The following is a 24,900-nucleotide window of genomic DNA, read 5'->3' as shown; positions in this document are numbered from 1 at the left end:
TCTATTGCTTTCAAAATACACATCTTATTGCAAGTTCTCATTGCCCAAACTGGGAGATGGTGATGTCACTGTAAATAGAGCTGCCCTTGAGAGGATGGCAAAGCAAACGGCCACTCTGAGGTCAGAAGAGCTGCCACTACAGTTACCAGGTCACAGGCTCCACTCACTTTTCTCACACATTTCAAAGGTTTAAGGAATTTCATTATATAGAATTGCTTAATTGCATTCATCTGAAGATCAACTCCGTTTTCCCTATTCTGAAGTTCTTTCTAGTACTAACTGACTGGCACACACTCACCATCATATAAAATCCTGGTAAGAACACACACAATCCCATCTAGAGCTGCAATCTTGTTATGCGAGTTTCCAAATCTCCAACTGGGCATGTTTATAGTCATATAGATATAATCTATGTGTTTGTAAAAACCAGGCGAGGTTCTTGTGCCTAGGTCATATATCTAGAAATTTTGAGATTAGTGTAATTTTCATGCTGTAACCTTAGAGTTATTTGAAAATGGCAAACTAAATGTCTAATTGGAATTTGTAGTTAATTTTCAAATACAGTGTTTGCTAATCTGCCTGATAAACTCTTATGACTTTCAGATTTGTGTCTTTAATGAACAACCTCCATTATTGATAGAATTTCAAGGGATGGCATCAGAATCCGAGATGCCTAAGAAGACGTGGACACATACTGTTCTTTGTGCCCATTGGCACATTCCACAAGGCCTTCCTGCCGGATTCACTTCAGGTGCTCAAGAAAAACTGGCTGACCTCAGGAATAAGCAGTGATATTTTATAATGCCTCTCCAGTTTCAGCCAGGTCACAACAAAGTAGTAAAGAATGAGGGGGGCTCTGGAGTAGATATTGGGGGACTCTTCCCTGGTTTGGCAGCATGCAACCTCAGAAGCTCTGAGAATTGGATCTAGAAGACCCCTTTATATCTTCTCTCCTCATCTGTAAATACGAGATCTTCCTGGTGTTGCATTTATTTGTTTATACAACCTTATGCTTGTGTGAAGAAATATAGAGAGTGTGTCAATCCAGTAATCGGAATGTTGAGATGAGAGAGACTATTCTAAAAGCAATGCATTAAGGCAGCTTTAAGTGCAGAAGCAGTCTAAGTCAGGACTCCAAGGACGACTAGACTGATCAAGGCACACTGAGCAGTTACTCAAGTCCCTGCTAGGAAGATGCAGTGCTCAGAGTTCACATACAGCAAATGTGAGCTCAAGAATTATTATAGTCAGCTTGCTTTCCTTCCAGCAGCAGGCATGGTGTGAGGAACACAGAGATGGGCAGCCGCACAGCAGACAGGTGCTTGAGCAAAGGAGCAGTGCGGGTGGAGGACAGGTTTGGGTGTGGCGTCTCAGTGTAAGCACGGGATGACTAGGGAACAAGAGCACGGCTGCAATACTTAAGTACATACGGCTTCCTCAGAGTCCCAGACAAAGGACTAAGCAGAACCACTTAGACAGGGTGATGGGAAAGAGATGAAGACAGGACATAAAAGAAGATCATCACCGTCAAAGAGTAGCCACATTTCACTACACAGTCACCATACATGTTAGGTTCCCCTTGCACTAAAGGTCAATAAATGACTCCTGACTTAGGCTCAGGCAACTCACATAACCAGTGGCTGCCTCTGTGTTATTCTCTTGTGATGACCCAACTCTACAACCCTCTATTATGAGTCTGTCATCAGTCCCATGGAAACTCACTCTTAGGTTCATCTGAGTTCTGAATATTGAGTGAAACTTATTCTGGTCTTAATCTTAGATATATTTGATAAATGATTACTAATTAACAGTGGTAGCTATGAGCCTTATCCATAGATTAAAAACTGAAACGTGTCAGTAGTAACCTGGCACATTACTAATTATATATATAAATATAACTGTGTATGTAATTTGTATATACATTTAAGGAACTCAACATGAGAAAAGCTTTAATTAAAGTCTAAAAAGACTTTATAACACAATCTCATCCACCATATCATTGCTATTTTTATGTCTCCTTCCTCATATTCACTCATTCAAACTTCTGTTATAAATGCCCATTACGTATTATTACAAAGCACATAGCGTGTGCTGTTACATGTCTCAAATACTATCATTTTTTCAAAACATGTTGGCTTTTTAAATTTAAGGTTTTTTATCTTTTAGGAATTTTTCAAGTCAAGTCATAATACTTACCAGTGGAAGAGTATGTAAATTAGTGTCACAGTGTTCTCATTTGAAATGTAAAGCTCATATATGGTATAACTTCCCACTACTGTGTTCACCTAATACTTTCTATGGATAAAATATGGGTTAATTAAATCAGATGCAGTTTTGGTTTAAAATAAACACAAGCATGTGAAGACTCAAGGAACGAAGTCATGTACAGTAGTTACCTGAACCTTCCAATTCTTCTTAGATGTGAAAACATTTCTCCCCCAGGAACATATTCCATAACCATGTATAAATTAGAATTATCCTATGGACAAATAACAAGTACCAGTTATAAAACACATTTTGAGATGACAGCATGTTCGATTAGAAAGGGCAAAGTCAACATCTATTGAACAGGTCAATAATAAGTAGGAGACTCGAGATACAAAGTGCTTTTCCACACTCATATCTACCCCTTAGCATTCCAGACACAGAGACCTGAGACTCTGCTGTTCTTCTTCTTGAAGGAGACATTTAATTCAGAATAATGAAATATTGCAGCAATGACATACTTGCACAGCATATGCAAAGGAATAACAAAATTAAAAAGCAATTTGGAAAAGCTAATAAGAATATTTACATTTTCTGTTTGCAAGATGGATAGTTGTAATACTTTAAGTATATAGGGCTTTATTAGATTCCCAAAACAAAGGACTAAGCAGAAGCAAGATGGCGCCTATGATTCAGCAGTCCTGAAAACTTCTCACTTTATCTGACTTAGCAACAGTGGCACAGAGATTGTTCTCCCTTGTTAGCAAAGTACCAGCAACAATAAAACCACAAAAGTCCAGAATACAAATTAGTACAGGAAGGAACATCTCCAGGTCCTAACAGGAAGGGTTTAAGCTCTGTACAAAGTGAACAGCATCATCTTCATTTGAATGAGCATAAGACTGACTAGTAAGATATCCATTCGAGCATCACTGTAATCTTTGGCCTTGTCTTGCCTTCCCATGAAAGCTCACACAGGTTGTCAACAACTGCTCCAAGGAGAAGCACAACTCCCCCAATACTGCCCAAGCTCATGAGTACAATGGACTAATCACACAAAATCCAAAGGCTTTTCTTTTTTGCGCATGTCCATTTTCTAGTTTCATCATTTTACTAGAATTCTCCTACTGTTCCATATGTCAAAAGCATATCTGGGTGGAAATACCTTCATTAGATAGCAGGGAACTGACCTTAAAAGAATACTCCAGCCGAACAAGAAATGGAAACTCCACCGCCTGCAGTATTCTCTTCTCATTCAAAGTGTGCTCGATTTGCTTCAGCTTAACGACCTGCAAGGGGAAGACAGAGACTTCAGTGGACTTAAACAAATTTAAACGCTATTATTTCAAAGAAAATGTCTTCCATGTAATAATCATAATGGATGATTACTAGACTTCAATAAAAAAAATAGTAACAAGCCTAGGAAAGAGTTCCAGCCTCTGTCTTCTGGTCAAGTATGTTCCAGCTGTGTTGAACTGTGTCTGCTATCCCAACACATAGGAGACAGAGTCAGGAAGAGTACCATAAATTCAAGGGTAGCCTAGGCTACATAGTGAGATACTGTCTCAAAAAAAAAAAAAGTCAACTATAAATCAAGTTAAAAACAAGGGTTAAACCAAAGGAGACCTACTGCTTTCAAGGTTACTATGTAAAAATATTTGCTGCTAATGATATGATCAAATCACTTATTATCTTAGTAAGTAGCAGAAAATTAAAGAAGTCAACTATAATCACATGAGATATGATTAAGATTAACATTAATTCAAGATATATAAACTGGTAAGGCATATATGCTTAGCCAAATTTTAATAAAAGTTTAAAAACTGAATTTACTTAAACTGGATTTCCTTTCCATTGTGCCCATCTACTCCATAAACACCATAAAGGAAGACACTGAAGGGACACGCTGAGAAGCGTCTGCCTTCCCACTGCAGAGGACTGACTTGAAGGACACATGAATACGTAAATAGCGATACATGAGTGACTGGCAAACGGCAGCTATGATTCCATAAGCTGTCAGGAGAGAAACTGCTTACTTGAGACTAAGGACAGAATCTTCATCTCTAAAATTCTGATGCTTTAAAATGTCATGGGCCACAATGTAAGTCACGTGGTTAATTTACTTCTTGGCACACAGTAACAGCTCAAAAAAAAAAAAAACAGCTGTTACTACAGCTTATTTCAAAACATTAAGAGCTGAGGGGATTTTAAAAGATAAGATAGATAGCAAAGGCTCAGGAGAGATGGAAGAGAATCTAGGTCCAGGCTAACCCCTAAAACCAGTCCCAAAACGGAAAACACTCGGATACAAATGAGAATGGTGGTTTCACTTAGCCATGCTTAAGGGTAGTGCTTCTGAAAATGTGGTTAAAAATGTGCCAGAGAAAACTTGACAAATATCTCTTGGGATAGAGTTCATATATTAGCTTCAAAACTCATATCCAGGCCACACAGCATCCCCTTCCCCTCAGAAAATCACGCATCCTTTCAAGTCAGAGAAGTAGACACAGACCACGTACGACGGCATGAGGTGAGAGAACCAGTGCAGTTTGGGAGACACTAAGGACAGGCTAGGAAGTAGGAAGAATAAACTTAATACAGGCTTCCAGGTGAGCCAAAGAAATGCTATGATAGAGTAAGAACCACTGTGTCAGAGAGGAAAGAACTACAAGTAAGAAGTCTGGAGCTCTGGGGATCATGGTGTTACTATAAAAACTAGCTGACATTGACTGGGCGTCAAACAAGGAAGACTCTTGGAGATAAAAGTACACTTTAAAGAGACAATAATGAGGAAAAGGACATGGAAATCAGATAAACCTTGGCTAACATCCTGGTCTACCTTACTAGCTGTCAGATACTGGGAAATGAGGTAGAGTAGTGGTTAGCTGAAAAGGGAGACCAATACCACATATAACTGTGAAGACTTACTGATACAACAGGTCCATGTTTGTTACATGTGTGTATATGTGCAGACATGTGTGCATGTTTGTACACACACACGTTTGCCTGTGCTCATGTGTATATATATGCTAGCAATATTTGATACATTGTAGAGAGAAGTAATGTGATAGCCTCAATTTCTGTATTGATTTTAATCCCTTCACTCCATGGACTCTAAGGCAGGAGAAGCTAAGCTTAACTGAATGACTTTATGATCTTACTGACAAGGCGGGTTATTATAGCTTGTTATTTTATTATTTATCTCAAGCAAATTAAATAAACAAAAAATCCAAATATAAAGTTTTTCATAGTAATTTATGCCAAGACACAGGGTAGTGCAGTAACAGAAATGACATTAAACTGCAGTTACTTTTCTGCAAAATACTCATTACCATGATTTATCCACTAGGTAGCCAGCTTAGTAAATTACTTCACAGGTTCTACAGTATGACAAGAAGAAGCTAAATATGTCTTTCCAAATATTTTAAAGATGAGGATGGTAAATATCATTATCTTCTCCACATCTCTGAAGTAAAGCATTTTATAAATTCTTTAAGAAAGATGACATAGTAGAAGCTCTCCTGACAGCATTTACTAAACACTGTAATGAGAAGTTTATAAAAGAGATGAAGCTGAAGCCGCCTGTCCTTTTGTTACTAGTATAAGCAGGTGAGTTGGTAACCCTCTTTGAGATCTATAACATCATCGACAGAATAAAGACAGGAATGAAATGGCCTGGAAAAGTTCTACACTCAGACTGAACATCTTAGGAACAAAGGTTCCTAAGAGGAAGGGCTGAGGTTGTTGATATAGAGAGAAAAGGGAAATGCAGAAAGAGAGAGACAGACACAGACACAAAGACACAGACACACACACAGACACACACAGACACAGACACACACATAGACACACACACGGGGCAGTGGGCAGACAGAGACAGAGTGTCAGTCTAGAGCCTAGAGACATCCAATCCTCAAAGAACATGGTAGAAACCAAATGAGGACAGGAAAAGAAATACAAGGAAGACCCCAGAAGCAGAGGCAGGATCAGGAGAGAGCTGCATTTCCACGGCTGGGGTGGGGCCATGTCAGGAGGAGTGGCCACCATGGTCACATGCTCCAAGAAAAACCAAGTAAGATGAGCAGAAGGATGACGATTTGGTTACTGACCTGGTGACCCTTGGCAGAGACATGCAGGAAGACAGTGAGAGGACGGATAAGGAACATCTGAAGTGTGGGGTTAGAATGGGCAGGAAGTGAGTTAGTGAAACTACTGCTTAAGAAGAATGGTTAGAAAATGCATGACTGAGGGCAGCCAACAACGATGTTCAATTAAATGTATGTATCATTACCTTTAATTTGAGAGAGACGTAAGCCAGTATCTCCTTTTCAGGTGAGAGATTAATCTAGTTTCAATTAAAATGAGGGTTGGGACAGTCTGATGCTATGGTGCCCAGCATTTGTGGTTATTTAACATAAAATGTGGCTAATCAAAATGTAAAATATACAACAGATTTTGAAATCTTAGTAAGAACCACAATAATTCTGTATTTGTTAAGCATTAAACACTGGGTCATTAAACAAACCAACCTTTAAAATCTATTCCTTATTTCTTAAAATGTGGTTATGAAGTCATGTAGAGTCAGAAGCAGAGCTTCTTTATGTTACTAGAGGACCAAGTTACTCTGCATCTGTTCCCTGGCACATCTTCCCACAGGTCAGCTACACTACATGGCTGTCCCTTGGCTTCTTCCCCATGACTCTGCTAACAGTGTCCTAGTAGGATCCCAGTAGGCCAAGAAGCTAGTCTCTGAAAGGTAAGCACTAAGTAACATGCACCAGTATTACCCTGGTCTTTCCTAAATTGTTAAGTGATTGCAAGAAAAACAGAAATGCTTACGATTTAAGGTAGTAAACGCTAACTGCCTCAGACAACCTGATTTATTATGCTGGCTCAGAAACAAAGTTCTTTTACATAGAATATAGGTTTTACCGTTTTCCACAATTTAACTGATATTTTAAATTGACCAAACCCAGTCATGTCATGCAAGGCAGTGTCTGTTATAAACTGCAATGGAACATGAACTAAAGTCACGAAGTTTCCGTTCATTAGTCTGCAAGGGTAGTCTGAGGGGGAACTTGTTCTGCACATACCGAATTCTATACTGTCAGTGTGCATAGATATGTGTTATCTATTGAGCATTATAGAAATGACATGTTCTCAGACACTGAATCCCATATAACCACCTTCAAAATAAAGTCATAATAAATAATAAAATTGCAAACAGCAACATCAAGTATTATTTGAAGGTGTCAGTGGCAGGTTTTCTCACTGACTGTATTTTAAAGTGAAGGGGGTGGGCCATGAGGTCACCAACCTTCTGCTTGTCTAAGATCTTCATGGCATAGTACTGCTCGGTGGCTTTATGTTTCACCAGCATGACTCTTCCGAAGGAACCCGTTCCAAGGGTTTTCTTCCTTTCAAAATCCTCAAGCCCAGCATTACTCTATACAAGTATTAAAAAAATACAATAAGGTTTTAAATTAGAAATTCCCACAAGACTACAATTATTATCACTTTGGTGTTATATAATCAGAGTGGACAATTTAATTTGTAGCTATCCATGTAGAAACAATGCATATATACTCTTTAAATTTCAGGTTATTAATTCTATATTCTCCTTTGATTAATAAAAGTCCAATAATAGAGAATATTTTATAAAATGGAGTATAAAAATGAAGGAAATAAGAGCCTCAGTTAAAATATTAATGGTCATATTTCAATTCCAATGTGAGCTCCTAACACAGCTAATGAACTACTTGCACATTTTAAGAATTAAAACCATAGTCAAATAACATATGTGGTCAGGGAATATCTGTAAATAATTGTACAAATGAAAACCGAGAGATCAGTTCTTTCATGCCTCCGAGGAAAGTGGTGTGTGCCTTTGCATGTAGTTAGAGAACTAGACAACACCCATAGAACTAGATGAAAGTCAACCAGACATCAGCTGCAGAAGTAAGCAATAGCCATAGAACTATGTAACAGCTGTAAAACTAGATTAACAGTCTTAGGACTTGGTAAGAGTCATAGAACTAGGTAATGATCTCAGATCGGTGTATGGTCCCAGACTTTCTCCTTGATGTGATAATCCAGCATTATCTAAAACAGGAAGGGAAGAAATGTCTTCATTCTACAAAGACCCAAAGCCAGAGTCTCAGAACAATAACCAGATTCTTCTCCTAGTTGAATAGATGCTTTGTTAAGCAAACATCTTTGTTTGGCTTTGACTAGTGCACAGAAGCAAAAAATTAGAGGCATCAATCTATTCAATTTGTTGCTGCTACAACAAAACTAAATTGCTAGGAACAAATTATGTGCTAGCAACAAGTAGTAATTGCTGACCCATCTGTTCAATAGGCTTCGTTATGAAAACACCCATGAAAATCTCAGAAAATGTTTCCAAGGCTCAGTCTGCAGCGTTAGCTTGAGCAAAGCCTGATGTGACATAGCTCTTCTATATACGATCAGGGCACTGCAGTGTGCACTGCAGTAATTTAATCTCCACAGAAAACCAATCTTGCTTTTGACAGACAACTTTGAATCATTATGGAAGGAAAACAATAATATTTTACTTATAAATGTGTTTGCACTGTATGTTCATTTCACATTTAGGAAAACTATTATCAAAAATAAAGGTCCTTATAATTCCGATTGAATTAAACTTGTGATTTTACAAGTAATTGTTGGTTTTACTGAAACAGGTGGATTGCCACTGCTAATACAGTCACATTCAAGTAGTGGGAACAAACAGTATACAACAAGCCATCTCCTCACGTGTGGTCATCGCTTTTCATCATATCAGAAGAATGCTCTCCTCGCCCCTTTCTAATGTTTCATGTGACAAGTGGTGCAACTAAAACGATTTCAGAAAGTATTTAGCTTATTATAGCAATCTGGAATTAGTATCCACACTTACAACAGTCTTAGCATACAGCTTGGTGGTAGAAAACCTGTCTTCTAGTATACATGAGGCCCTGTGTTCAATTCTCAGGCTGTGTCAAGAAACAAAACAACAAAACTCCTTCTCCATTTAGGAATTCTCTGAGAAGATGGTTGCTTCTCCAACGTAGATATCCATAAAATTATCAATTAATGAATTATATCACAGCATTATGGTGGAATTCCCACCATATTTTATGTTTACCATTAACATTTAAAAATTAAAACTTGTGGAGCAGCAATAAGTTAAATAAATATCATGAATACACTTCCAAATGCAGAAAAACATACAGCTTCCTTACCGGGGGAGGGTTCTCCCATTTCCTCAGAAAGTCCTCTTTGGCTTTGGCTAGAAATTCTTTCACTGGAAAAAAGAAAAGAAAATAGGTGGTGTCTGGTAAGAATGCTTACATTACATAAAGAGCACACATCACATGTGGCTGTGTGAGGTACAAATACTCCTGTGTGAGCAACTGTTGTAGGACATGTGTATCCATCAGTGTGACAGCCCAGGGAGCTACTTGATGTCTTCAACTTCTAAAGGCTCAACTACTGTTCTACATAGGGACCACTCTGATACCATCAAACCCAATCAGAACAATGCTCAGAAAACATACCTGATGTCATTTAACGAGGTCAACTGATGACCAACTAGCGACTGGATAAGCTGTGAGTGGGGTCAATGAGTCTGGAACATGAGCTGAGGATATTCGCATGCCTTTGTCTATTGTATTTTGAGAACTGGCTATGGTAAAGGACAATTCCAGGCATGGCTGTGTGCATTAGATCCTGTGCTCTCTGCATCAGCAGAGAGCAGAGGAGAAACCACAGACTAACGGGTACAGACAGGATCTACAAACCCAGAAAACCCAAAAGGAACAAAACACTACTTACAATACAAACTACTTTAGAAACTAGCTCTGAACTTATAACAAAAACTGAATGTCTGATTTAAAATTTACATTAAAATAAAGTCAAACAAAAGCAGATGTTTACATAATGGTTAATAATAGCTGTATTTATAGAGCTGTCATTTTTATTGTTAAATTTGTTAACCAAAGATGAGTCATTTAAGAATATGTCCTGTTTACACACCCCTCCAACAATCACTAACAAAGGCTTCTGTTTTTAAAACAAATTTTAATGTTTTAAAAACAAATAACTGTAAACATTTAAAAATGATATATTCTTATTTTTATGTGAAAAAAATGAGAATAAAATTGGATTACATAGGATCCTTTACTATCTCCCTTGTTCAGCAGATTCCTGACATTTCCCTATGCAGCTTATGGAGGAGCAAAGGATAGAGAGCAGGGTGAAGGGCCACAGAACAGTGAGATGCCAGGGAAGACAAGCTGCTGCATAGGCTACTGCCTTAGAAACAAAGAATGGCCGGAATAAAGCCAGAATTATGCTAGGCATGATGAGACCTATAATCCCAGCTTGTTGAAGGCAGAGGCAGGTGCACTACAGTGTATATTCAGGACCAGCCTGGGCTACACCGTGGTTTCCAGGCAGGGCTAGGCTATAGGGCAAGGACTCTGTCTCACACAAACAACAACAAAACTATCCTAACAAATCTCCAACTAGGACAACACAGAAAGCTGGAGGGAACAGTGGGGCCCGGATACATCTTGTGCTGTGTGTTAACCTCTCTCACTTTCTCTGCAGGACATGACCTTTGGCCCAACACAAACCAAAATGGCGCTTGACATTCTGTTCTGTCATTTCAATACGATGACAATGAGGAACATCAATAGTAGACAGTAATTTTGAAAGAACACTAGCTTATGCATTTCTAGGAATAGAATTTTACTAATTTCTAAGTATTATACAGTGTTTCCAAAATACTTATTTTTAAAAATTAGAGAAAATTAACTTTCAAAGTTAAATTTCTCATGTACCGAAACAGTAAATTAACTGTTGTACCTAATTATCAACATATGATCTAATTCACTGTAGGACTGGAATAGTCAAGAGGTTTTGGGTCATAGTCTGAACTCTGATCTTTGGAAAGTTAGTGAGCTAGCTGCAGCTGAAGAGGGTTGGCTTTTGTGTCAGCTCCAGGACTCCAACCCAGAGCCTTGCACATTAACTGTCTACCATGTATTTTACCACTAAGCTTCATCCCAGGCTCAAAAAGGCTGGTTTTGTATTTTATGACTAAGTTTTTGTTTGTTTGTTTGTTTTCTGTTTTCATGGCCATGACTTGGAAATAATGAGTGTAAGTTAAATTAGAAACAAAACACACCAGAACGTACACCTGTGGCTTCTGAAAAAAATCCACACTTGGTGAATCTAAAAATAATACATCTCTAATTTCTTCTGAAAAATATTTCAGCTCCCATGTACAATAGAACTTGTGTAAATTATGGTGCAAACTCTCCAGATTCCTGCAGAGTTCAGATGGACTGGAGAAGGGAGAAGTGGAGAGAGAGAGGACCTCTAGTGTCCTGCCACAGCTGCTGTCATGTTGCCGGGAGCAGGTCTGAGGGACAAAGATGAGTGACAGCGGGAGCAGTGAGAACAGACGACAAAGACGTGTGCTGGGGACAATCTCTTCTGTCTCCGTGATAAGCTCCATGAGAAAGGTTTTGATGCTACTCAGTATTCACTTGTGCTTTAAAATGTTCTCCATACTTATGAGTATTTGAAATTTACTGACAATTCATACTGGGGCAAGCAAACAAAGTTTTATGTGAAAACATTACTAAGTTGCATAATATGCACTGGTAAAATAATAAGTTTCAGTAACATTTTAAAATATAAAGGCATTTTCTTTTAGAATTCAGGATATATTAGTTATAATGTTACTAAACAATACTATGAAGAAGACTGTACTTGAAACACGCTTTTGTCATATGCAGTATGTACAAACATGGATACTCTAGTATGTATGTACATTATTTAGATGCAAAGACACATATAATCAGCTCTCAATACCAGTTGTGATATATATTTAATGTCTTTAAATGATCTTTAAACAACAGACGATCCAGAGCCGCATGGACTTGCCATGGACTTTTATTATTTTCAGACATGGGTGGATTTAACTTCTAACTGCTTTTCTATGGGCATTGTCAACCTTGTTACCCACTGAGATGTTAGTAGGTAATGAAGGAGAGGGAGAGGGAGGGATGACAGGCCTGCTCACACACTGGACCCATTCCATTCAATGTGCCATAAAGCAAGCACTGTGAGGTTCTCAATTTTCAGTTTCTTTTCTTCTATTATATAATCTGTATATACATTTAACCGTTTGAGCCATGCGACAAGCTAATACACAGTTTTTGGAATACTTCATAGCTGTGTAATCAGGAGCCTTCAGCAAAGCTTCTGACAGTAAATGACGACTATCCTTAGAATCAACACATCAGGGAATGGTTTTTCTGCAAATATGTTTTGTTCTGTATTGTTTAATACTGCAGCAAAAGAGGGCACACCAAAAACTCAATCAATTCATTCATGTACAATTTTAGTTATCCATATGAAATGATTTTCTCTTAAATTTTTGTCATTTCTATAATCTACCATGTTGCACTTTAAAAGAGCATACCAAGGAATCCATATGTTCACCTAGGGTTTGTTAGCATGAGTCACCTACCCAAGAGATGAGGAAAGATGTAACAAGAGACAAGTATCATAGATTTCTACAAGTACAGAAAAAATACACTAATTTCTTACTACGTCCTGTCCCTGGCACTGATGTCCTTGTACATTAGTTGGAAGCAAGTTACAACTTACAGTCAGATTAGTCTGACTGGTAAGGTTGTAAGAGAGGACATTGCAGGCTGAAGTGATCTTGTACAAAAGGTGTGAAATTCATTTGTCCAACCTAGCCGAGTCTTAGAGAGAAAAGCAAGAAACATAAACCTGGGAGAGCATCTTCTCTGCAGCTACATCAGGGGAAAGATGCTCACTCCCACTGCTCTTCACTATTACACTGTCCAGTAAGTAGGATGGGAGGTGTATGGTCCTGTGGAGGCTCGATGCCCCCGAGAAGGGGGGTGCTAGAGGGGTAAGGTAGGAGTGGGTGGGTGAGTACCCTATCAGAGGCAAAGGGGATGGGGTGGGGCATTAGTGGAGGGTAGACCAGGAAGGAGGACATCTGAAATGTAAGCAAATAAAATAATTAAAAATAAAAAGACTAAGAGTGAGACAAGAAAAAGGCAAGAACCAGAACTGTAATTATTTATAGGTGACTGCTACTCAGACAACTCAAGAGCCTCTACCAGTGTGATCTTAGAACCTACAACTGGGGTGGGTATAGCTTTAATCTGTTCTTTAACAACAGTATCCATGAAAAGATTCCGCTCTTGTCTGTATTTACTGTTCTACCAGCCTTCACTCGCATCTGTAACTCACCCCACCTGAGTTCTGATTGACCTGCGCTGGATTTTCACTGATATGCTTCCGTAGTTCTTTTCCTGAACATTTCACAAGCTATCTTAAAAATGTAGCTCAAAATCCACTTTAGCCACACTCTATACATTTCAATATATAGTTGAATTTTAATTTATAAAAGTTACTTCTTGGCTCATGAGTCACTGGTATTTCATAAGTCCACAAGGGTGATGCTTTGTATATGTTTGGCATAGGGAGTGGCACTATTAGAAGGTGTAGCCCTGATGGAGTAGGTGTAGCCTTGTTGGAGTACGTGTGTCACTGTGGGTATGGGCCCTCATGCTAGCTGCCTGGAAGGCAGTATTCTGCTAGCAGCCTTCAGATGAAGACGTAGAACTCCCAGCTCCTCCTGCACCATGCCTGTCTGGATGCTGCCATGCTCCCGCCTTGGTTATACTGGACTGAACCTCTGAACCTGTAAGCCAGCTCCAATTAAATGTTGTCCTTTATAAGAGTTGCCTTGGTCATGGGATCTGTCACACCAGTAAAACCCTAACCAGACAATAAGCAAACATATTTTTCTTTGTTAATGAGCCTTTATTGACTAAACTCAACTACTCTATGTCAAATACTAAAAGTAAATATATCTACTCTTTGGAATTTGTTGACTATGCTTAATTATGTAATAAGCAGTCTTTATATTTCTCTTTATTCTCTAATGACTAGGAAAGAAATCTCTATATATCATCTATAAATTTTGTATTTTATAATTTCTCCCATATAGGTCAGTTTTGATTTGAGAAATCTCTATATATAGTCAATAAATTTTATACTTTATAATTTCACCCATATAGGCCAGTTTTGTTTTATGCATTTTGAGAAATTTCTATATATAATCTATGAATTTTATATTTTATAATTTCTCCTAAATAGGTGTTTTGTACATTTTGAGACTTGAGGGCATACATGGTTTTCATTTCTTCTTGTCATTGATGTTAAATGGGGACCCATAAATGACTTGAATCTCTGAGATCTTACTATAAAATAAAATACTTTGATATAAAGGTCCAGACCCTTACAAACGTGAACTAAAACTTGAACATTGCTTTATCTGTAGGAAACTTGAAGGGGGTGTCCTAGCAGAGGTTTTGTATTTGTTTCTGCTGTTATCAGTGTGTTACCAGCCTGGATCTGTTCCAGCAGTATGTTTTATTGGTAGTCCACAGATAATAAATTAATATACATTAAACCCGAAATGTTCTTGAGAGGAACCTGCTGACTGTCATTTCTTTGAAGTGGCACCCTACATGAACATACACACATCCTACCCCTGACCCCAGGGACTCAAGCCATGACATGTAAACTTCCTGTATATCTTGCTAGCAGAGATTGAGTTTTCTAAGCAACATATTCACTGAGATGATCATCTTCTCGGGATCCGGACTGCCCACAGTGCTGGAAGAAATCTCATGATGGAAAGATTGAAGAGCTTATCTTTTGGTTTTGTGAGGATGTTTACAGCAGTCTTAGCTGGGCATGGTGGCAGACTTTAGTCTCAATGCCCAGGAGGCAGACCTCTGTGAGCTTGAGGCCAGTTTGGTCTACACAGTGAATTCCACAACAGCCAGAGCTACATAGTGAGACCCTGTCTCAACCCCCACCAAGGAGGAAAGGCCTTTGGTCAGGGAGGTACGAAGTCTCTTCAGTGCAGTCAATCAGCATCTTTACAGCCTGGGAATTTAATTCTGGTGAATTTAGAATTCTCTTAAGGTATCCTTGTCACAGAGTCTTCAGCACTCTAAGGTATTGGATCTTCACTATGTTTTCCCCTTAGAAGGAGCTCTAAGTTATGTGGTTTCCAATTCTAGATTTCCCTCCTCCCTCAATGGAAAGCTTCACATGAGATTTTTAAGATGTAAAGAGACCTAGAAGTTTGACGTCTTGTTGATTTTGTCTAAGCACAATGACTTCTGATTGGCAGATTTAGCCTTTAAGTTTTCACATGTGCTAGGTGTGTGGTGGTATGTGCTGGAGGTCCCTGGCACCAAAACAAAAACTTGTTCTCATTAATTAATTATAAAACAAACAACACCTACTTTCTCTTCTGTTACTACTGCCTCATGTGAACCTGGCCCACTGAATCTGTAGACTGACCTGCTTTTATGTAACATGGTGTTCACTTTGTAGGCTCTCCCGTTTGTTTGTTTGTTTGTTTGTTTTCTGAGACAGGGCTTTGCTGCACTAGTTGCTATTCTATATATTTTGAGGCAGAATCTGGCTGAAAAGCTCAGGCTGGCCTCAAACTCCTGAGCCTAGATTGCAGTCTGTACTGCCACATCTAGCTTCCTATCTCATAATTTCTCCTATTTATATTTACCTGTGAGTGCATACGTGCGTGCGTGCGTGCGTGCGTGCATGCGTGTGTGAGAATGCAGGCACATACGGAGGCTAGGTGTCATTGCGCTCCCCAACTCGTGCCACCATCTTATGGCTTTGAGACTGAATCACTCTCTGAAGCACAAGGAAGTTGTTTTGGCTATAATGGCTGGCCACCTGTCTCTGCCCCCAATGCTGTGGTTACAGGCTAATGAAGCCATGCTGAGCTTTTATGTGGATCTTGGAATCCAAGCTCAGGCCATCATGCTTGCCCAAGTTCTCTTTACCACGGAGCCACCTCCCCAGTCTATACACTTTAAGTTTCATCTTGCCTATTCCCTTCATGAGGCTGGTTCTTCACCTCATTAATTTCCTTCCCTACAATGAGCAGTGTCCACTCTCCTGCCCGACTGAAGCTTGCTTGTTAGCTTGCAAGCACCAGGTGAATTTTCTCATCATCTTTCCTTATCATAATATTATCCTTCTTTTCTATTCTATTTTCAGCCCCTGTTTTCATCCCAGCCTTGTTCTTATGAGAAGATTCATTTTATTTATGACTGTGTATGTAAATGCCTATGTGTATGTGTGCATGCACATACACATACGTGTGCTGGTGCCATGGATCTTTGGGAGTTGGAGTTACAGACGATGGTATGCTGCCTGATATGGATGGTGGGACTTGAACTCAGGTTCTTACAACTGAGCAGAAAAGGCTCCTAACTGCCGTGCCATGTCTCCAGCTCCTGCAGGATTATTTCCTCTGTCCTGTTTCATAGATTTTGTGCTTACTCAAAGCACTGAAGAATTAACTCAGATGCTACCTGTAGTTTTTTGAAACACATAGTTCTGAATATAAGTTCCTTCTTTTCCTATCGAAGGCTGTGATTTTATCCTTTAATCATGTATAATGCTTTCAATAGGCTTCACGTTCCTTGTTCTTCCTCATTTATCCACAAACAATGGAAAGGTTTTAGAATCTTTATACACAATCTAAAATAAAGTAGCGAGTTTTTCTTTGGCTCTCTCATTTTCTATATAAGTGCTATTAGAATTAAGTTCTTGGATATTTTTCTCTGTATGCATATATATTATTAAATAATCCAGCAACTTTCAGAAATGTGGTTGTAGGGGTTGGGGAGATGGCTCAGCAGTCAACAACACTGGCTGCTCTTGCAGAGGACCCAGGTTCAGTTCTCAGCACCCACATGCCAGCTCACAAGCATCTGAAGCTCTAGTTCCCAGAGATCTGATGGAGACCTGGTGTCTGGTCTCTGTAGTCACATACATATAAGCAGGCAAAACACTCCTACTCATTAACAACAACAAAGAAATGTGCAAGTGTCCAGGACCTTACTGGTATTGATGTCAGTACACCAAGGGAGAGCCCTGTCGTACCCAGAAAACAAAGGACATCCTTTCAATTTGCAATGACCTAATGAATTCCTGGCTGTCCCAACAGGGCTGGGAGACTGTAGAAGCAACAGGCAGTGTTGTCCTGCACCCATTTACTCACAAGCCTCATCCTGGGAAGTTAGGATGAAATGGTTGCTTCTCTTACTTGACTCTAGAGTGATCTTTATCTGGCCTGGTCCATTCCTGGGGAGAGGCCTGTCCTCACCTGAGGGGCTGAAGCAGTGCTTTTACTGTTTTGTTCTGTGTTTTCAGTTAGACAGAGAGAAGAGAGGGACGTTAACCAGCTGCTCATTCCTGTCTGCACACTTCTCAGAACCATTAAATAATGCTTTCTTCTTCAGACTGACCTTCAATTGAGTTGAAGCAAGAAGCAAGCTCCCCGAGGAGCTTAGAAATTGTACATGTTTGCAATGTGTCATATGATGTTTCCATATGTGGATACACTGTATGATGTGCAAATCAGAGTGAGCATATCTGTCTCCTCATGCCTTATTTTTGCAGTGAGATCATAAGAAATCTTCTCACACTGAAACAACAGAATGCAGAATCATCCTCTCGTCATCCCACTGTGAACAGAGCATCGGCTCTTGATCCCCTTATCTTGCTGTAACAAAGGACCTGTTGACTAATGTTTCTTCTCCACAGCTTCCTGGCTCCTGGTTTTCACATAGGATTTGGTATGTGAACCAGGAGTGCACAGTAACTCAATGTGTCAGATGACTCAGCTCCAGCTTATACAAACAGCACTGTAACCTACATGCTACATGCTGTGATGATAGAACATCAGACACAGAAAATAAAAACATCACGTGGTCTCAGAAAGAAAAGTTGAGAAAGGTGTTATGATTCCAGGCTCCTTCACCAGTCCCAGTGCTGGTCCTTGTCAAAGCTTAGCTCTTCCTTTGCCTCGGAACTCAACAGCTTCTGCATTCTGACAACACCTATGTCTGTATAGGCTCTGCCTGTCTGATTAGGCTCCTATGTCTTCTTGTCAAAGGGCCTTATGGAACCCAACTGAATTTTGGGAGAACTCCTTTAGAATTTTTTCATAAAACGAGAAAATCTTCACCAAATGAACTCAACTTACAAGGGGGCAGCCAAGGCTCTTCTTACATTTACAAGCAAGTCTTTAGATGCCAGAGAGAAGAAAGAACAGATGAGTACAATTAAAGTCTTCAAGGGATGGCTTTCTCTTAGGAGGTCCAGATCTAGAGTCAGAGACTCACAGGCAAATATATAGTTTGCTTTCTTTGCTTTGAAAGTACAGAAACATCACCCTCAGAGTTTGTAACGGAGGCACAGAAAGCTATTATGGTTCTTGTGATTTCTACAAAGAATATCAATATGGTAACATACATGATGCACAGGTGAATCTCCCTTGACTTGCTAAGGAGTTTAATCTTTACTTTGAGTGGCAATTCCAGAATTGCAAGTTTCATATTGTATTAAGAAATGGACTTACTTCAATTTAAAAGTCAGTATGAAAGTCATCTGAAGAGACATGAAACACGAGGCTCAGGAGGAGTCCAGCAAGCCAGTCAGTGTAAGGGCGCAGGGAAGAGAGACCGATGCCCAGGTCTAAAGGACTCTCAGTGTTACTGGGTCTGGAGAAAACCCCTGATGTACAATCAAAGGTACTAAATGATCAAGTACACAACCAGGGTGACACGTTACAAACAACCCCAGATTCTGGCTTTACTTCCATGTGGGTTGTGGAGTCACTAAGAGAAGCGAGGATCAAGGATAAAGGAATAGATGTTAAGGGAGAAAGACGAAGCCGACTCTTGTAATGGATGTCTCAGGTAATGACTGAGGCGTGGGCAGGGATGAGATCACTCAGAAAATGCAGCACTGAGAGGGCCAAAGACAGATTCTCAGAGAAGAACATGTAATTTTTCAGGAAGGAGAAAGGAATAGCTTTACAGGTATCTCCATATAAACATACATAGCTGTATGTGTGCACCACACACAGAAACACATTATAATTTTAGACTTAGATAAGACAGCCTAATATTTGATTATTTCTATTAATGAAGCCACACTTTTAATTTCTCATTTTAAAATGGCTAGAGCACTCAGTCACAGCAGAGGTGAATTTATTTAAGATTGGCTGTTCTTGGAGAAGCCGATGTCTACTTGTTACTAGCACACTTGTGTGGTAGAAAAGGCTGTAGGGAGGAGACTATGGTCAAGCACATCAGCACTGTCTGTCTTCCAGCCACAGCTTCACACAAGAAAGGAACAGCAGCAGTGCCCTCAGCTCAAACATCAGATTGTAAGATTAAACAGCACCACAGCGGCTGGGAAAGATTCTAAGGTTATGTGTAGACTTTTAAAGAAAATGTAGCTTTATTCAAATAAATACATAGCATGATAACCAGGTTTCATATTGGCAGAACTGGAAGAAATGTCAACACATTGCTTTCTCAGTATCAGCCCAAATTTCAAGGACTAAATCAGAATATTTACTCTGCAAACAAGAACATAATTGTCCAGTCAATTCTTAACATTTTGCATGTAAGACAACTCCTCGTGTATCAAATGCCACGCTATAACATGGATAGCATTGAAGAGGGTAATTTTAGATTGCCGCAGGATAAAGAGCGCTTCCTCATTTTAATGAAGTCATCTCTACTTATGAAGAAATGTCTTCACAATACAAAAAAAAAAAAAAAAACCCAAATCTTTCTGATCCAGAGGTCAACCCTGCAAGTCTTAAGCATGAACCCTGTCATCACAGGGCCACATAATGCTCTCCCTGTAAGGGACACCTGGACCAGCCCTTTCCAGCTCAGCAGAGATACTAATGAGTGATGCTTTGAGCAAACACTCACTCTGACAACAGTGTGTCTATTTTTAGCTGCAGGTTTGCTTGAAATGAACAGCTCCTGCCCTATGATAAGCTGCAGTACACACTATGGCAGATTTTCTCGGAAAAAAAAAAAGAAGCACTTTTGAACATGCTTAGAAAAATAAATAATCATAGCAAAAGATTAATTTTTCACAAGCGTATTTAGTTTCATAAATCATTTTCCCAAGATAATTTTAACAAAGCCTCCAAAGCCAAAACATACATATTTATTTCATCCTTAATTCACTATTCTAAACCACTTATAATTAAACGCAACCCTCAAAAAGAAAATCAATAAAATTTTGGCAGCATCTTATTTTCAGAATTAGTATTTTAAAAATAGTGCCCAAAAGAAGCTAACAAAAAATAGTATTTAGATGACAAAGAAGCACATTAAATACAGTTATCTTGAATACCACATACTAAATAAAACCTCCTTCTAGTATTTGAGTCTTCTACTTGTTTTTACAATACAGAAGACAACAGCATGCTAGTGAACAGAGATCAACCATAAAGACAATCAGAGCTGGCTGCTGGAGCTGTCAGCACTGTTATTGTTTACAGTTCCTAATGGCTTTTACAGGCTCTTTACAATAATGCCGACTTGAAAAGCATCAACACAAATGTCATTACCACAGCTCTGGCTTTTATAACCTCCTCTACAAAGTATTTTTCCTTGTACAATTAAATATTTTTTAAAAAATATATAGCTGAAGAGTCTCTGAGACCAACTCACCATTCATGATGACAGGCAATGACTCCAGAGCATATTGCTCAGAACAACAGCCCGACTGCAAAGGGAGTTATGCTAATCTCTGGAGGCTGCGATGGTGTAAACACATACGCTGGAGCAAGCAGCTGAAAACCAAGAGCTCTCTTTTGTTTTAAAAAGAAAAGCCCCCAAAGCAACGCCTAAATGCCCAGTAGGAGGTACTACTAGGTAAGAGAATAATGCCAAAGATGTTTTATGTAACGAGGTTTAGTTTTTTTTTTTCCCAGCTAGCTATCCTAGCTTCCTTCATATACCTCCAGAGTAACTCAAAATGGCAGGGAGAAAATGCAAACCAGGATGTATATTCTCAATCGTACCAGCATGAGCTGTTACCACGGTAACATTCGACCAGCATCAGTTTCCTTCTAACCAAGAGGTAGCTTTCCTGAAGCTTTAACCAACTAAAGCAAATAAAATACCTTTTTATTTTAGGGTAACATGATCCTCTAAATCACCACATTCTTTACACGTAAGCGCTGCGCTACCCTTTTCATACATCTTTCAAACCTATCTTTAAAATGCTGTTTTCTTCACATACTCACACAAACCCATGTTGAATCCAGCGAGGAACGACAGCAGAATGATTGCGCCTTAAACGCCTTTCATTACAGCAGCTCCTACTGCTGCGGACCTCACGGAGACTGGAGTGCTGTGTGCTGTTGCTAGTGACTATTGGCGATGAATCTTATTGCCCAGATCGCTGACAGCTTTCATTTTTCATGAGCCAAAAGCTATACTGCAGCACAAATGTTAACTATTTAAACATTCTGTATCATGGGAAAGGTATAATATAATGCTATCTATAATCTTCTTTTATAAAGGAAAATCAGGGACTAACACTTGTAAATTTCCATTAAATTCAGCATTAAGTATTGCCCAGATATTATTTTAAAAAGACCACACATCACAAATTTACTGGTAATCATTATTCAAGAGTGGCATTGCTTCCATTACACAGTACTCTGAGAACAGCCTGTATGGCGAGGTGTGTAGGCTGGGGAGCATGACGAGTGAGCTGTTCTAATCTCAGAGACCTAAGATTTGCAGCACTAGTGACACGAAGGGACTAGAGAACCATGTCTGTGAGGCAGAACTTCAGCAGGTGAATCTGCACCTTTAAAGATGCCAGAAAAGGCAGCACTTGTGATGAACAGTCAGTCAGCAAACCTCCCCAAGAAACAACCAGAGCTGCACAGAAGAGCTGGAAAAGACTTTCCCTGCTCTGGGACAGATCCATGGCAGACAGGCTGAGAAGCATTTCAGGAGGCACTACTGGACTCTGGGTAAGAATACTCAAGTCTGCTTTGTTCTGGTCTACTCAGATCCCTTCAGCTTGGTCTGGAAGGTTTAGTTGTAATATTATCAGAAAAAAAAAAAAGTGAAGTGTAAGGAATCAGTAGGGTTATGCCTAGCTCCCCTAGGCTAATGTCGGAGCAGAGGCAGGCAGCAGGCTGATGGTCTAGATACAGGTTCAGCAAGGAAATGGCTGCACAGGGCACTATGAACCCCATTTGAGACCCAAAATTTAAAGCTGCTGTAGACCAAATGTGTGCTTCCCAATCTAAACACAGCCCACCAGCATGATCTCAGATAGCATACAACACTGAGTTCTGGGACTCAGGGCAAAAACTAAAACCAAGGGTAAGTAACATCAAATCAGAATTGAGAGATGAACAGCACACACCGTGAAGGACACTAAATCTACAAACTGGACTAAAGATGCTGAAAATGAAATAAAAAGACCAATCCTAGGAAGAAAAAGATTAAGCAGAATACAGAGTTACTACAAATATCTTATTGTAAGGACTTGATTTTTGCCCAAACAGACATCATTCATGATGAAAAGAATAAGCAGAAATGGGATTTACGTACAATTTAAAAAATATTTGCAACTGGCTAGTAAAATGTTCGATGAAACAAAAGGAAGCTGTTTCAAGACTTGAGAATGATACAGCAGATGGAAATTTCAGTATAGAAAAGAGAAATATGAAAAAACAAAAAGTAGAGATGTGACAAATTAATATTAAAAACTTAAACTCACTATAATACTAATATCACATTTTAAAAGGAAAACGATTTAACCCTGTAAATGTGAGCTGAAGATAGATGTGTAAATATGAAGAACAAACGTCAAGGAAAGTGCAAGTCTTACACAAGTATTCAGCCTGAGGTCCCAACATACATCTAATAGGAAACAAGAGGAAAGAGAGGAAACATGTTTAAAAGAATAGTGACTGACAATGTCCTATTGAAAGACGAACCCCTAGTCCATGAACCAGGCAGAGCTAACAGTTAAGCTAATGCTAACTAGGACGAACACAAAGACACCCACACCTAGACACTTCAAATTCAAGTTACTGAAAAATAAAGACAAAGGAAGAAATCTTAATAGCAGCAAGAGAAAAATCAGTACTAATGTACAAAGGAAAAACAATTCAATAAGTGCTAACTTCTCAATTAGAACTAAGAGTGGCCAGAAGACAGTGAAATGATATATAGAAAATGCTAGAAGAAGCAAGAAACAAAACTGCCCAGTAATAACTGTATACCCAGAAAAACTATTGTCCACAAACATAAAACAGAGTATCCATTGTATTAACAATTACATTAAATGTAATAAAAGAGACATAAATCAAAAGGCAGTAATTATCAACCTGATTAAAAAACAAGGTTCAAATATGGGTCATCTGTAAGAGACACCAAGCCTAAAAACACAAACAGGAAAAATAAAAGGAGGGATACACATCACCACAACACTTACCTAGAAGACACTGGAGTATCTATACTTTGTTGATAAATATTCAAGAAACAAAAGGCCACTCATTATACAATCAAACAGCTGGAAACATAACAACTGTATGGAACAGGACAGCTCCTACAGTATGAAAGCAGACAGTGACAAAACTAAAAGAGAAGTAGGTGCTCTAATAACTGTGCAATCACGTGCTGTTTGAAGCAGGGATACAGTACACAGGATGTGTCTGTAAGTAGTTCTGTTGTGTAGACATCTCAACAGTAGACCCCATGACAGACCTACGCATATAATAGGTGCAGCCTGTTGCTCCACCAGCTGTATTCTGGCAAGCAATTTCCCTCCACATTAGCTCACTGTAGGGTTTCCTCTAATGCTTCATGTCTATGAAGATTCATGTCTATGAAGACCCAGAGACCACCTATTTGAATTTTGTAATGAATAATGATTTTTAATCATGTTAACAGGCAGAGCTAGTAGAAAATCCAACATCATTGTAAAATCCATGTTTCGCTTTCTACATTACAAATATGATTGTTGTGAACCTTGTAGTGCTGACAGAGAAACACCTGTGCACCTGGTCTTCAGTGCAAGTCACCATGAGCAGTTTGTCTTTGTTGCCATCAACTTTGTTGATGGCAGTATTTCTATAAAGACATGAACAATGCATTGCCCTATGGAGTCAGCACAGCTATAGCATCACTATGCAATCTGAAGGTTTGTACTCCATTATAATCTAGTGGAGCTGCTACCACAGAGGAGGTTCATTGTTCACTGAGACTCAATGATGTAAAGCATGGCTAGAGTTGGTGACTTCAAGGCTCTTTCCTTAATAAATCATGGGAAAAGTAGACAGGAAGTGATTACTTGAACAATGACACTGAAAACTCATACACATAATATATAGTACTAAAAGTCAGCAGAATGTTACTCTTTTAAAATGTACATGGAAATGCTCTGTATTCATATGTAAAACAAAATAGTAAATTAACTAATTCAAAAGGCTTCTTCAGTCTTTTAAAATACATTCTCTTATCAAGTATAATTAAGGGCTTGCAAGATGGCCTCGTGAAAGGCATCTGGCACCAAGCCTGATGACCTAAGTTCTAGCCCCAGGCCCCACGATGTGGATGGAGAGAACCAACTCCTATAAGTGGTCGGTCCTCTGACTTCCACATATGTGCAATGGCATGCACATATCTCCCCCCCTCCCTCCCTCCCTCCCTCCCTCCCTCCCTCCCTCCC

At 39.2% G+C, this 24,900-nt stretch overlaps 1 protein-coding gene across 4 annotated transcripts in view; it reads right to left on the bottom strand.

Annotated features, from left to right (window-relative positions):
* Nucleotides 1-24,900, bottom strand: part of Prkacb (protein kinase cAMP-activated catalytic subunit beta) — an 87,453-nt gene that overhangs the window by 18,745 nt on the left and 43,808 nt on the right. For all 4 annotated transcript variants that reach the window (XM_028788120.1, XM_028788122.1, XM_028788121.1 and 1 more), the window contains exons 2-5: nucleotides 9,450-9,511; nucleotides 7,523-7,651; nucleotides 3,396-3,494; nucleotides 2,397-2,479 (exon numbers count right to left, since the gene is read on the bottom strand). In XM_028788120.1, coding sequence (XP_028643953.1) covers nucleotides 2,397-2,479; nucleotides 3,396-3,494; nucleotides 7,523-7,651; nucleotides 9,450-9,511 — 373 coding nt within the window. The remainder of the gene's footprint in view (nucleotides 1-2,396; nucleotides 2,480-3,395; nucleotides 3,495-7,522; nucleotides 7,652-9,449; nucleotides 9,512-24,900) is intronic.

The sequence above is a fragment of the Grammomys surdaster genome, unplaced genomic scaffold (genome assembly GCF_004785775.1).
Source record: "Grammomys surdaster isolate TR1022 unplaced genomic scaffold, NIH_TR_1.0 125701, whole genome shotgun sequence".
Lineage (NCBI taxonomy): Eukaryota > Metazoa > Chordata > Mammalia > Rodentia > Muridae > Grammomys > Grammomys surdaster.
The sequence above is the reverse complement of the archived record's forward strand: the minus strand, read 5'-3'. Positions and strand labels throughout refer to the sequence as shown.